The sequence below is a fragment of the Aethalodelphis obliquidens genome, unplaced genomic scaffold (genome assembly GCF_003676395.1).
Source record: "Aethalodelphis obliquidens isolate GAN/ISIS:26980383/991018 unplaced genomic scaffold, ASM367639v1 scaffold2, whole genome shotgun sequence".
Lineage (NCBI taxonomy): Eukaryota > Metazoa > Chordata > Mammalia > Artiodactyla > Delphinidae > Aethalodelphis > Aethalodelphis obliquidens.
The window spans coordinates 34646307-34661140 of record NW_020837946.1 but is presented as its reverse complement, the minus strand read 5'-3'; the positions used below and the strand labels follow the sequence as shown (position 1 = coordinate 34661140).

Here is a 14834-nt window from a genome sequence, read left to right as displayed (position 1 = left end):
TTGAGTGCTTTTTAAAAAAATTATGAATGAATGTTGTTTTGTCAAGTGACTTTTGACGCTGATGGAGACTATTAGTTAGGGTCCAGCCAAGAGATAAAAACCACAGATATACTGGGCTTCCCTGGTGGCGCAGTGGTTGAGAGTCCGCCTGCCGATGCAGGGGACGCGGGTTCGTGCCCCGGTCCGGGAAGATCCCACATGCCGCGGAGTGGCTGGGCCCGTGAGCCATGGCCGCTGAGCCTTCGTGTCCGGAGCCTGTGCTCCGCAACGGGAGAGGCCACAGCAGTGGGGGGCCCGCGTACCACAAAAAAAACCCCACAGATATAAATTGTTAACCATATTCTAGAGAACTGAACAAGAACTGAAAAGGCAAAAGGGACTAGGGGAGTATCATAGAGGAAGTAACTATGGGAAGCACCCACCATCTCTGAGGCTGAGGGAACACAGAGAAAAGGATGGAAGTATTGAAACTTAAAGACTTAGAGGAAGACTTTCAGGAAGACTTTAAAGGCTTAGAGGACTCTAGGGGGAGGGTGTGCAACTGGTTGGTGCTGTTTCCCTAAAGGGCTACACAAGACTGGCCCGATAATGTGGAAAAGCCGCGAATTGGAGCCAGCTGTGGCTGCTGAAGTCAGTTGTTCCCGCCGCGTGAACCACTCTGTGGTGACCCTGACAGGAACAGGAAGCAAACAGGAACAGCAAATGTCCCTCTCCTCCATCCTTCCAGTTCCCCTCTATCACCTATCGCCAGAGACTGGAAGGGAACCTGGCAAAGGAGAAATGTGGTTTGTCAAGGCTTAGCCTTAAAGTGGAGTAGAGAAGTGTGGATTTGAAGTCAAAACATAATAGCTTAATATGAATCAGCACAAAAGAGATATATGATTATCCTCCTTTGATATATTCACATAGTGAACTATATTCATTAATTTGTTGATCCTGAAACAAATTCTTGCTCTTGTGGAATAAACCCCACTTTTTAATGTGTGCCAGCTCTTGTCTCAACTCTAAGCCCATCTCTATACTTTGCCGTGTGATGCCAGAACTCTGCAAATCACGTTTCTTCTTTGCTAGCTGACTTTGAAGCTTCTGTCAATAGGGGACGATAGAAGGAGATGGAAAGTCATGTGAAATCTGAGTGCCCACTGACCCCCGGAAGCCCTTTTCCTACATCCTGAGGTATTAACAGCAGCTGAGCAGTGCCCTCCCCTCAGAGGTCTCCTCTTAAGTTTCCAAGTTCTAATAATCCCAGCCTCTTCCTTTTTTCCCCGGGGAGGTTCCTGTTCATTGCTGGAGGGAATGCAAAATGATACAACATTTATAGAAAAGGTTTTGACAATATCTAGCAAAATTATTCAATACATATGTGTATAAAATCATTTGATGCAGCAATCCCACTTTTAGGAAACTATACCAAAAATTCTCTTGAAAAGAATACAAAAATTTCACTATGGTATGGTTTGTAATAAAAACAACAAAAAAGGAACAACATAAGTAGCAAGAGGGAGCAGCTAACTTGAAAAACAAGTGAAAATGAAAACTATCAAGATGGTGACAAACACAGAGATAACTGACCTTAGAAAAAGAATTTTAAATGTGTATCTTTATTAGGGTATACTCTAAGAATAAAAGAACTGTAAAGAAATCTTAAACTTTTATTCACTAACCTTATTGTGGCCATAGTATTGATGTGGTTGTTTTGAAATCGATCTAAGGACAAGATAAAGCAATTATGTTGAAGTTTTAGAACCAAGATTTTTGGCATAAGCGAAAAGAGATACAATTGTAAAACCCAAGATGGTTAAAAAAAATTGAACCTGAATTAAATCAAGGCTTTAGATCCGTAAGCAGGGTACAAGAAGTCAGTAGCATGGAGGAACAAAGAACACCAGGGAGAAGCAACCAGTCATATTCAAAATGTGGTTCATTCTATAGGACAACTGACCTAGGTTTCTTCTTCAAAGCGTTGATAGCTTTAGAAAGGAGGAGTGGATGAGGAGACTATTCTAGATTTAAAAAGACTGAAGAGACAACAAGGACGTACATCAAGTAGAAACCAAATGTAAAAAGACATTTTTTTAAGACACTGGGAAATTTGAAGATATTAAAATACTCATTTTGTTATATTTGATAATGGCATTTTCCTTTGTAAGAACAAAAATTTTAATGTATACTGAAGTATTTAGGGGTAAAATAATGTGTTTGACATTGGCTTTAAAATACTCCAGGAGAGACATGGGAGTGTGGCAAAATCTTGCGAATTTTTAAAGCTCAGTGAGTCAGGTGTATGGGGATGCTAGTTGTACTCTTTTATGTACAAATTTTAGAAATTTTCACAATAACGTATACGTTTACATAAATGAGATGGCAAATGTTCTAGGTATGTTAAGAGAAGTCTGGAAAAGAGTGTGAGTCCATTTGAGCTTTTAAAAGGTGTGATAGTGCAGATTTCAAAAATGTAAAAATAGACCCAGAAAGTTAACAGTGGTAAGTTCTAAGTTGTGGACACAGGTGACTTTTCTTTTTATGCTTTTCAGTATTTTCCAAGTTTTATTTTTAAAAAGTTTTTCAAGATGTTTTACATCACTATTGACACTCATCAGATAAACTTTATAGTGATTTACTGGATAAACTGAATAACGATAAAACTTAAAAAAGATAGTTTATATCAAGGTAGCTCTTGATATAAAAAACTGGAATAATTGTTTGTAAAACTGTGAGGTAAAGTTGTAAAACCATCCATTGTCCTTAAGTTTCTTTCCTGCAAAGCTGGAATGAATGTGATTGTTTATCAACTGTTAAAAGCACAGGATGAGGCAGGCGTGGTGGCAGGAAAGGTACAAAAAAAACCCCTACTGTTCCCGGACTTCAAATCTAGCTGGAAAGCCATTAAAATACGTACTAATATAAGAGACCGTAGAGTCACAGGACCCACCCTACCTGCTAAGAGGCGGGGGAGTGGGGCGCAGACGCCCACCGCCGCAGGCGAGGGAACGAGGGTCTCAGCCAATGGTCTCAGGCCGGAGGGGGCGCGGCGGTGACGTCCTGATATCCGGGGGGAGAGCTTCCCTGGCCGGGCGCTCACCGCACTTTGGATTTTAATTGGGACTTTATCCCTCGGCGGTGGCTGGACTTTAGGCCTCTGCAGCCCGGTCTGCGTCGTCGTGTCGGGTCCCAGGTGCCGGCGACTCTTCCTCGGGATCCTCGGACCGCGGGCCTGCGCGGTGGGACCGCGGGACGCCACCATGGACGGGACGACCGAGCTGCTCTTCTACGTGAACGGACGCAAGGTGAGCGCGCCCCGGGGCTGCCCGGCCGGTCCCGCCGGGCCTCCCCGGTGCTGGAGCGCTGCTCACGCGCCGGGCCCTCGGCTGCACGCGGGTTTGCCTGCGCGTCGGGGCACGGAAAGGATGCGTCTTAAGGGACTGCCTGGACCTTTGGGTTCCGCCTTCCTCATGTTCCTTTTTCCTCTCCTTCCAAGACGCACAGTAGCAACCGCACCCCACCCCATAAACAGGAAGAGAAATGACTGTCCTTATTCGGCAGAGTCAGCGCTCCCAAATCTTCCCTCCGTCAAACCCACCCCCAAACGGGAACGTCTTTCATTAGGCTTCAGCTCTTGGGTGTGTTTGGATGAGCAGAGAGCGGTTTGGAGTCGGGACAGGACCACAGAGATGAATTCATTGAGATCTCTCACTCCCATCGTTTCCAAAGTCACAGCTAGTTCCTGGCAGCACTGAGCCGACACCCTCCTCTGGGGACTCGAAGGTCCTTAGTGGGTCCACTGCTGGCGCGGCAGCTGCCCTCTCAGAAGCCGTGCTGGCTCTGCAGATCCTCTGGGGCAGTTCCAGCGATTGTCCGATGTTTGGAGGCAGCAAAGTGCCCGGGGAATCCTTTAAAACACTCCCACGGACGTGACCATAGATTGCTCACTCTTCATGTTGTCCCAGCATATTGCCGCCACTTTGCAAGGGGGAAACTGAGGCAGGAGTGTTAAAGGGCATCCTTAAGAGCAGACAAAGGAGCAAGGGCCGTGATAGCGGCCTTTCCACACGCCAGCGCCTTCAGAGCCGCCCTGTGATCCCTTGGGCCGGGGTAGGCCGACTTTCCCTGACTGGCACAGGGACTCACCAGAAAGCTAAGGAAGGTCAAGCGTCAGGGCCTCTCACTTGTGAAGCCTCTTCTAAAGCCCTGAGCCTAATTTCGAATTTGGATTTTGTATTATTTTTCTTAAAGAGGATTCCCTCCCCCAAACTGTGCAAGTTCTAGGCTCTATAAAACCTTCCTCTGTTCCTGCTGCCTGGATTCCACCCTGGGTAAGATGAGCTTGTTTTTCCTGAACTGTGTTGGGGGCCGTTAGGACCCCCTCACAGGACTGCTATGAGCGTGAACCATGATAAGGGCGAGGATGGCAGATGGGAGTTGGGTTTGAAGTGATCACGTGATGTCATTTTTTTTTCTTTTGCATAACTGAATGGTATAGTAGGCACAGCTCTGGCCTTTATATTTGGACAAACAAGTATTCATTTCCAGCTCCAGTTCTTATGGAGACAACCTAACCTAGCCTCAGTTCCTCTGTTAAAGAGAGATAATACTGCCTACTTCACAAAGAGTGATGGTGAGTTTTTAATCCGTTTATTTAAGGGCCTGCTATATGCCAGTGTTCCAGTGCCCTCAGGGGACACAACAGAGCACAGAAATGACCAAGTCCCTGTCTGCACGGAGTTTATGTTGTGCTGGGGAGACAGACGACAAGCATATAAATAAATAGAAATGTATCAAGCCAGGCAGTGATAAATGCCAGGATAAAAAATAAAGCAGAGTGAGGGGCCAGAGAGTGGCGAGAGCTGGTTCTTCAGGCGGGATGGATGTTTAAGACTTTCTGAGAGGCTGACATTTGAGTGGTGGCCAGTATGAAGTGAGGAACAGACGTCTGAGGGAAAAGCATTCCAGACCGAGGGAGCGGAGGTGCAAAGATCCTCAGACACGAGGATTTCTTCGTGCTCGGGGGGTTAGCAAGGAGGCCGGTGGGGCTGGAGATGTGGCCAGGGGCTTTGGAGGAGATGGTAAAGGTTTTGGTTAAAGGAGGAAACAGGTGTTTGAGTCTAGCTTCTTCTCCCCCTCCTCCCTCCCCTGCTCCCAAACAAACTGTAGTGGAACTTTTAACAGAATGGCTAATAATAGTTTGTGCTCTGTTGATTTTTTTTTTTTTTGCGGTACACGGGCCTCTCACTGTTGTTGCCTCTCCTGTTGCGGAGCACAGGCTCCGGACGCGCAGGCTCAGCAGCCATGGCTCACGGGCCCAGCCGCTTCGTGGCATGTGCGATCTTCCCAGACCGGGGCACGAACCCGCGTCCCCTGCATCGGCAGGCGGACTCTCAACCACTGCGCCACCAGGGAAGCTCGTGCTCTGTTGATTTTTAAAAATAGATAAGCTGGTTCTTATCTATGGGCTTGTTTTATCTATGAGCCAAAAGTCCTGTGATCATTTGGAAAGTGCAGGCTAGAAATATTGATTTAGTTTTTGCAATTACCCTGTTAAAAGAAATTATGTCACCCCTTCCCTTTCCTGCCCCTCCCTTCCAAATTCTGTTAGGTGTGTGCTTCAATCCCAGCAAGCAAGCCTGATTGCCACATGGATAGAATTAGAATAAAGTCTCTGGTTCAGAGGGCGAGTGGATGTCGAGAAAAGTGAGAGAAGAAAGCCACCAGGAGAGGGGGTCTTGAAGTCAAACATAACCTCTGGGATTAAAATCCTGCCCTTGAAAGGAAGCTTTGAAGCCAGTTAGGAGACTCTGGGTGATGTGATTGGCCTCCAGTCTGGGTTTTTTGCAGAATCCCCCCAAGTCACCAAAAGGTGTCGTTGGGTAGGGGCTGAGGCCATGCAGGTTGGTCAGAGATCGGGCTGCAGAGAGATTTCTGAAATCTTACTCGCTTCACCAGCAGCCTCCAAAGCAGGTGACTCAGTTAACATGGAGTTTGCGGGAGGCAGAGCCCAGGAATAAATTACATCCTAGATGCCACTCTCAACACATCTCAGGAACCGTAGCAACTCGTTTTATGAAGCAGTGAGGTGTAGAGATCAAAGGTGTGGGCTTTGGAAATGGTTAGGCGTGGATTTGAGTCCTGTGCTGTCTGCTCTAACGCTCAGCAGCTCTGGGGCCTTGAGCAAGTGTCCTCATTAGTTGTCCCCTCAGGCCTCTTTCCGTCTTTCTCTCCTCACCATGTCCCACAATACACACCTCTTCTGTCTTCTTCCTCTCAGCTTTCCTTGTTTTCTGTTCTTTTACCCCTTTCTCTCTCCTCCTGATCTCTTTCTCTTTCTTCTTTCTGCCTCTGTCTTGTATCCGGCAAGGCCCCCTTCATGCACTAGTCACAAGCCCTGCACAGAGGAAAGTGATTTGTCAACCTTGTGCAATGTGAACTTATCTCCCAAAGGGCCAGTGGAAACACAGAGGGACACATGCCACCCTTGCAACATGCAAGGCTTTACTGAGACAAAAACATGCAATGACCCTGAGCTGAGAGCTGGCATCATTTCTCCCAACCAGAGTCAGTGAGAATAACTCTGTTCCTCATTCCCTCCCTCCCTCCCCACCCCCTGCCAGCTACCATCTGAGTCCTGACCTCCCTGTTTCACTCCAAGACCTGCCGGGACAGGGTACGTGCCAGATCCCTGCCCCACTTCCCTCCTCCCAATGTGCCATCCACCACATCAAGAAAAGTAAACACATTTCAAGCCAGGGGCACTTTGAGCCAAAGTCCGATCTCTTGAGACATCTCCGGGAACAAATACCAAAGCAAGCCAGGCCTGCTCTTCCATTAATTCCTTATGAAAATACAAATATCTCTCAAGCCTAAAGTGCTCTTTATTACCCAGATCCTGTCTCTCCATTAAAATTGGGCTTCTGAGGATTCATCATCATATGTATGAATTAGAATTAGTTTCCCCTGCAAATGGCACAAATTCAAAACTAAGTTAGTTCAAAAAAGATATAATTCATGTTTACTTTTACATAAAGGATACTGTATCTGGGGATAGACATTGCAGAGCTGGTCTAGAAGCTTCTTGGTGTCATCTGAGACCCAAGTTTCGTTTCTTTTTTTTCCCCTGTTGCCGTTAATGTGTTGCCTTATGGTCTAAAATGGTTGCTGGCATTCTAGCCACGTCATCTTTATTACAGGCAGCAGGAAGGAAGAAATGCAGAAAGCATGCTGAGATAGACAATCAGTAGTTTCTGCCACCATTACTGGGTCTTCTGTTTTTCTTTCTTTTCTTCTGTTCATAAGTCCCAGCCTGTGAGAAATCATCCCTCCTTTCTTAGTGTTCTCATAGCAAATTGTACATATCAAGTTATTCATTTAGATTAATTAACATTTATTATGTCCTTATCATATATCCCCAGCACCTAGTTCAGTGTTTGACATAAAGAATAATGGAAGGTGGTTTCTCTCAGGATCAAGAGAGGCTTATACATAAACAACTAATTATGCTGCAGAGTAACACGTTCTGTGAAAGATGTGTAGATGTTGACCATGGGAGCACAGAGGAGGACTGTTTCTTGGAGCAGAGAGTGGGAAGGATATATTAAATGGCAGCAAATCCCACAGGAGAGAACACTTGAGCAGGGCTTTGAGTGGCATACAAACTTCTGCTAAGTAGAGAAAAGAGGGAGGACTTTCAGGACAGAGGGAATCCTATAAGCAAACGTAGTTAAGGGTAAAAGTCCCTGCACTGCTGGGACCAGCCAGTTCTCCCATGTGACCAGAGTTCAAGATGCATGGGTTGAATGACAAATGATGGAAAGTTTCTCAACGAGGCCTTGTAGGCTATGCTAAGGAGTTTGAGTTTCTTCTTGTGTTCCAGGAGCTCTTGAGTAGAAATTCACCTAAGACCCACTCAGTGTATTCATTAAAGATGCACATTTTCTAGTTCCCTCTCCCAGAAATCCTGATTCGATAGGGGTTTCATTTTAACAAGCACCCTGTGTGATTCAGGAATTCCCAGCAGAGCAGTTTGGCATCCAGGAGCCAGTGTTGGATTTAGGCAGATACAGGACATGATCAGACTTGGATTTTAGAGAGGTTGCTCCAGTGGTGGTATAGAGGGGGACATTGCAGGTGCCCGGAATGGAGGCAGGAGACTTGTTAGGCAGCTGTTATCGTTGTTCAGGCTGGAGGTAATAAGGGTGGATTTCAGGGAGTGACAGTAGAAGTGAAGGGTGTTTAGAGAATCGTTTTGGAAGTTTAAATGGCAGGACTTGGTGATGCTGACTGTGGTGGATTGAAGGAAAGAAAATGTCGCAGATAGCGCAGTTTTTTAAGCTTAGGTGACCTAGCAGATGGTAAGGCTATTAAACAAGTTAGGGAAAAGAAAGGAAGAAGTAAGTTTGGGAAATAAAGAGTTCCATTTGAGGACCAATTTAGTTAGGGATGCCTGGGGACGTCCCACAGTTTTCCTTGTATTCTAGTATGTACACACACACACACACACACACACAATCACTTGTCTGTTACCATATTGCACATTCCTCTAGGGCACAGATCTGACCTTGGTAATTGGCACGTGCCTCACTTTGCCCGGCCTATGGCCACTTAGAATTGAGGGTGAGGAAGCATGTGTCCCCTCGTCACCTACTTTCCAGAAGGGAAAATTAGTATAACATGGTGAAGGATGATTTCTAGTTCTGAAATTGTGAAGCAAATCATGCTTCTATTTGTGAATGTAAAAGAAATCCAAATTTGTCATCAAAAAAGAGAAAACACGATCACTTTGGAAAACATAACCAATCGTGACATTTCAGTCATGCCATCCATTGGGTGCTGCTGTCCTAACTGCCATGCTGCTAGGCTGCCCACACAAACTTACTTCTTAAGTGTGTCTTTGCTTGCACATCTTTGTATCATCCTTTGTATCTTAGATTTGGGAGCCATGGTTGGTTGTGATCTCTTTCTGGAAACTGTAATTCTTTGAACATGGTGAACAAATAAGTCTTTAAAAAAAAACTATATCAATTTCTCAGAGACTATTCTAGTCCAGGAGACCTCCCCCACCTCTCTCTTTCTCTTTCTCTCGCTCCTATATTCAGTTCTACTGTTACCTTTACCCTCACTTGCTTCAGACTTTCTAGGAGAAGTTGGACAGGAGTCAGTAATGTTTTGTTAGTAGAAACAACCACCGCCTTAGAGAACAGTGATAATTCAGGACCAAGGACAGTGGCAGAGTAGTGGCCGGGGCTCAAGATGTAGACTTCACACTTCAGAGAGGTGATTTGTATATCACAGGTGTTCCGTAAACATTAAATCAAGTTTAGAATATGAGTAGAAGAGTGCATGTTCATGAAATCACCGATGTAAATATTCTAGTTCTCTCAGCTTTGTGAGTTAAACTCTTTCTTTTGGTACAGGTGATAGAAAAAGATGTCGATCCTGAAACAATGCTGTTACCATATCTGAGGAAGAAGCGTATCCTTTGCTTTGAGTGTGCATATGTGTGTATGTGTGTATATCCCTGATATCCTCATCAAGTGTTATTTCAAATATCTTTTTAGAGCCACAATGAGTCATATTCCCTACTGGGGTTTTATGTTCATCTTTAAGAAAGTCCTAGATTGGAGTTTTGTAGGCAGTGAACAATTGTGCTTATCAGAGAACCAAGTTCTTTCTAATCTCTGTTTCGGCATTAAATATATTGAATAAAATGGAGAAGCTAACAATGGGAATTAAAACAATGGGTGCTAAAATGGCTTAATTAAACATCCTTTAGAATTGAGTCACAATATTGATATTCTACCTTCAAGGACTAATCATCATGCCCATTAGAAAAAGAGAGCACAGGAACTTCCCTGGTGGTCCAGTGGTTAAGAATGCACCTTCCAATGCAGGGGTCACGGTTTGATCCCTGGTCGGGGAACTAAGATCCCACATGCGGCGGGGCAACTAAGCCCGCAAGCCGCAGCTACCGAGCATGCAAGCCACGACTAGAGAGAGAAGACCACGCACTGCAGTGAAGAGCCTGCGCACCGCAATGAAAGATCCCTCATGCTGCAACTAAGACCTGACGCAGCCAAAAGTAAAAAAATAGATAAATAAACAAGTAATAAAAGTTATTTAAAAAAAGAAAAACAGAGCACAGAAATCTCCTGAAATGAAAGTGAAAGACCAATAGAGACATTAAACCTGAAAGTGTTACCTTGGAAAAACTTTCTCAATAAAAGTCATCTAAGGAATGGAGTCTTATCCTGCTACGCATGAACTCCAGTGGGCTTCCAGAGGTCTGTGGACCCCACTACATTACATGCAAACTTGTGTGATAATGGGAATTTGTACATCTTTCCCCCAGAGAGAGTGAAATTCCCAAAAGAGCACACAACTCGGAAAATATCAATAGCTATCTTCTGAAAGTCATTCAAGGATTTATTATTATTATTATTCTATTAATTTTATTTATTTTTGGCTGCATTGGGTCTTCATTGTTGTGCACGGGCTTTCTCTAGTTGTGGCGAGCAGGGGCTACTCTTTGTTGAGGTGCACAGTCTTCTCATGCTGCAGTGGCTTCTCTTGTTGCGGAGCACGGGCTCTAGGCGCATGGGCTTCAGTAGCTGCAGCACACGGGCTCAGTAGTTGTGGCACACGGGCTTAGTTGCTCCGCAGCATGTGGGATCTTCCCAGACCAGGGATCCAACCCATGTCCCCTGCATTGGCAGGTGGATTCTTAACCACTGTGCCACCAGGAAAGTCCTCAAGCTTTTTGGACATAAAAGTAATTAATACTAATTTCCTGATTATCCATGGTACCAATGTGATATTTAAGATTTGGTTCACTTGTGAGTGACAGAAAATCCCAATAGCAGTAAACAAGATAGTTTATTTCTTTCTCATTGTGTTATTTCAGGTTCTCTGGGAAGCACACACTAAAAAATGAGATTAAATATTCAAGGGTTTTATTAGGAAAAATGCCTGAGTGAAATAGGGAGGCAGCCACGGAAGACTGAGACCTGTATGGAAGAGCGGGAGAGAAGGCTGAGTTGAAGGGTCTCAGACTGCTGTGCAGTCTAAGGCACGTTCATCAAAGCCACTGAGAATGGTTGACAAGGACTCCCACACCTCTGCATACACTGAGCCATTGGTGGGAAGCACCCCATGCGAGGCATGGCCTTGATGCAAAGTGGGGTGATGGATATCAAAGTGCAGCAGTTGGCTCTCTTGGTCAGTTGCCCTCTGTGTTGAAGGAAGTCTCTGAGGCACATTCTCATGGTTGTCATACTCACATAAAGGAATCCCAAAGGTAGGTAGATCCAGGCTAGCAAAGCATTGTCACAACATTATCAGGAACCAAGCTCTTTCTGTCTTGCTGCTTCACCCTCCTCAGCAAGAAGCTTTCTCCTCATGGTCAGAGATAACTCACTGAGGTCCAGCCATCATATCTGAATTCCAGCAAATAGGAAGAAGTAAGGGATGAAGGAGGGGCACCCCTCTCCCTCTGAGGACATTTCCCTCCTGGACGTCAAAAACAGCCTTTATGTTTACATCCTATTGGCCAACATTGTTAATGACCCCACCAAGCATCAGAGGAGGCTGTGAAAATGTATTTTTTAAATTCTGGGCAACCGTGTGTGTAGCTCAAAAATGAGGATTTCTATTACCAAGAAAGAATGAGGGAAAAGATATTGGGAAACAACTAGCAGTTTCTGCCACTGAGAAGCAGAGAAATATGGCACATTTGTATAACATGACACTAATATTCTAAGAATTACTTACAATTTGACATTCTACTTTGTATGTCATCAAAGACACAGGTAAGGATAAGAACAGATATGCAGTGTACTCAGACCTTCAAATCCTCAAGGCCTTATATGTGTAGACTCTTCCTTTTCTTAAGTTTGGCCTTATTTTTGGCAACCTGGGGTCCAGTTGTTTTAAAAAGGAAGAGACTAGATATAGCATGCAAATGTAAATCAAGAATTTACAAGATTATAAATAATAGCAGCTAAGACATACATACATTATTTGATAAATAAGTATCAAGCTTAACTGTACATTTAAGAGTCTTTGATGGTGTTGTCTCCTAAGGTCAGAGCTATTTCACAAAGAGAATTATGGAAAACACATTATCTTTAACTGTGCTTTTTCCAGTCCGACTCACAGGAACTAAATATGGCTGTGGAGCGGGAGGCTGTGGTGCCTGCACGGTGATGATATCACGATGTAACCCCATTACCAAGAGGATAAGGTACCTTGCTGCAAAGTCCAGATATGGTTGAAATTTTGTAGCTTTGAACTTTGTTTTTCTTCTTCCTTTGGTAAATATGCATTGAGCACCTACTATGTGACAGGAACTGTGATAGGCATTGGGGATACACTGATGGGCATCAAATCATTCCGGTTCCAGCAAAAATGTTACATTCTCAGCCCTCCCTGATCACCTTCTCCATAGTAGTGCCCCATCTCACCTCGGCAACTCCCTACTCCCTTCGCCTATATTAAGGTATTCATAGCACTTCTCACCATATGTTTGTGTATGTATGTATTGTCTATGTACCTATGTATTGTCTATCTTCCTCAACTAGAATATATACTCTACAAAGGCAGGGATTTTATCTGTCTTGTTCACCAATGAATCCTAGTGCCTGGTACTCCACCTGGCACACAGTAGGCGCTCAATAAATATTTACATTTATTTAATAAATGAAAAATATTCTTCCAGTCTTTCTTTTGTGTGTATACTTAAGGAAGCATACTGCCTATACAGCTTAGAAACCTCTATTTTTTGCTGAACTTCTCATAAGTATCTTTTCAAAATAATAAATATAATTTTAATGGCTGTATATGTTCTGTTGTTTGGGTGTATCAAAACCAACCCTCAAATAGTGATCACTTAGATTATTTTTTGGTTTTCACTATTATAAGGAGAGTGAGCATTCATGTGTATATATATGTTTATATCTATGTTTCTGATGATTTCCTTATGATAGATCCATGGAGATGGAATTAGAGGATAAAAGAGTGAGTGCGTCTTTAAGTTTTTATGCCTTCCAGCAAAATGTCTCTCAGAAGAGCTCTATCAGTTTACCTTCTTTTCAGCAGTATGTGAATTCCATTTTCCCAAACCTTTGCTAATAATGCACATTACAATTTTTTTAACCTTTGTCATTTTCTTTGATAAAAATGATTTTTCATTGCTTAATTTGAATCTCTCTTGATTCCTTTTGAGGTTGAACGTTCATTTCATGTATTTATTGGCCATCTGTAATTTTGTTTGGTAAATGAAAACATTTTAGGAGTCGTTTTGAGTTAGACATTTTCTAGCAGTAGGTTTGTGGGATTGAGGAGTTCTGTATCCACACCCTATTTCTTCTTCTGAGGCACAATATCAATTTAACTTTATTGCCCAACTAACCCCTTGCCCATCATCTGCTTGGAGGATGAAATATGCTCTAGGTGATTGTCACATGTGACTGGAGAGGAGAATGTCAGCCCCTCAATCAAGAGAAAAAAACGTTAGTGGAAACTGTTCTTGAGTTAGAATTAGGAGGCCTAATTTGAATCCTATCTGACACTCCAGCTGTGATCCTGAGCAACTCACTCTGACCCTCAGAGTCTTATTCTGTAAAATGGCCATGAGCTAAGGACAAAATGTATATGCAAAGCCTAGGACATTATACAAAACCTGCCATGTTGGAGGTGCTCCTTTCCCCCTGGATACAATGTAGTTTGTGCTTCTCTTTTTCATTCTGAAGACATTATTCAGCCAACGCCTGTCTGATTCCCATCTGTTCTCTGTATGGTGCTGCCGTCACCACAGTGGAAGGCATAGGAAGCACCAAGACCAGAATTCATCCTGTTCAGGTGAGGATGCACCTCTTCTTCACAGGGTTTCTGTGCTTCGAAAACCATTAATGACATGATGAGCTCTTGAAATGAATACAGTAGATCAATGAGCCCTGCTGCTTGGTCACAGCTAACAGATGACACCAAGCTGGGGGCCAGGAGTGAAACCTGGGACATGTGACTGACTTCTTAGAAAAATACTTTTGAAAGACTAGAGAGCTTTCTCTTTAAAAAAAAAAAATCTTGACAGCACTAGCGTTGTTTTCTGTATTCTAATTATATGGGACCTGTCCATTTTACATTTTCCAAACTTATAAAGAAATGAGAGCCAAGTGCATTGGGGGATATAATCTTAATGTTTTTTTTTCTATAAAGAGGAAAATAACATGATTTTAAAGCTGAGTGAAAATCTCAGCTACCAAAAAGAGTTGTTAAATTTAGGGCTTGTTCGGAAGATATATAATAGGAGTTGTTAGTGAATTTTGAAGCTTTTCTCCTAAGGAGGCACCTTGTTAGAACTTTGCCTCAATGAAAGGGCACCTCAGACTCCTGACTCTTTCAATTATGTATACATTGCCCAGAAAAATGCTGTTGCTACTTGTTTTTATCTAAGTTAATGAGTACCACTTAAGAGGAGAGGGTGGAAGAGGAAAAAGATAGGGGCAACACAGAAAATGGCCAAAGTTCAAATTCTCTGTGCTTGAAGGAATCTTGGGTTCTGTTTATTTTCTATGAAACCTCTTTACCTGGAAGGAGCAGATTCTGCCTGGGTATGCTTGTGAGACACGGCTGTTCGGAGGCATGAAGACACCCTTTCATTTAGTACCTGCCGCCCATCTCCTGGCTGCAGTGTAGACAGATGACGGCTTCTGAAATGGGGTTGCACCTTTGAAGTTAGACTCCAAAGAGAACAGGCTGGGGGCTGGGGGGAGATTTGGAAGAGAAATCAAGGCAATGTTTCCTTCTTGATTGTTTTTTGGATTAAAGATGGCACTTTGTAAAAGAGT

General features: G+C 43.7%; 1 protein-coding gene across 1 annotated transcript in view; it reads left to right on the top strand.

Annotated features, from left to right (window-relative positions):
- Positions 1–3242: 3242 nt before the first annotated feature.
- Positions 3243–14834, top strand: part of AOX1 (aldehyde oxidase 1) — a 71092-nt gene continuing 59500 nt past the window's right edge. The window contains exons 1-4 of the mRNA XM_027115866.1: positions 3243–3287; positions 9405–9462; positions 12133–12229; positions 13737–13845. Of these exons, the coding sequence (XP_026971667.1) occupies positions 3243–3287; positions 9405–9462; positions 12133–12229; positions 13737–13845 (309 nt within the window). The remainder of the gene's footprint in view (positions 3288–9404; positions 9463–12132; positions 12230–13736; positions 13846–14834) is intronic.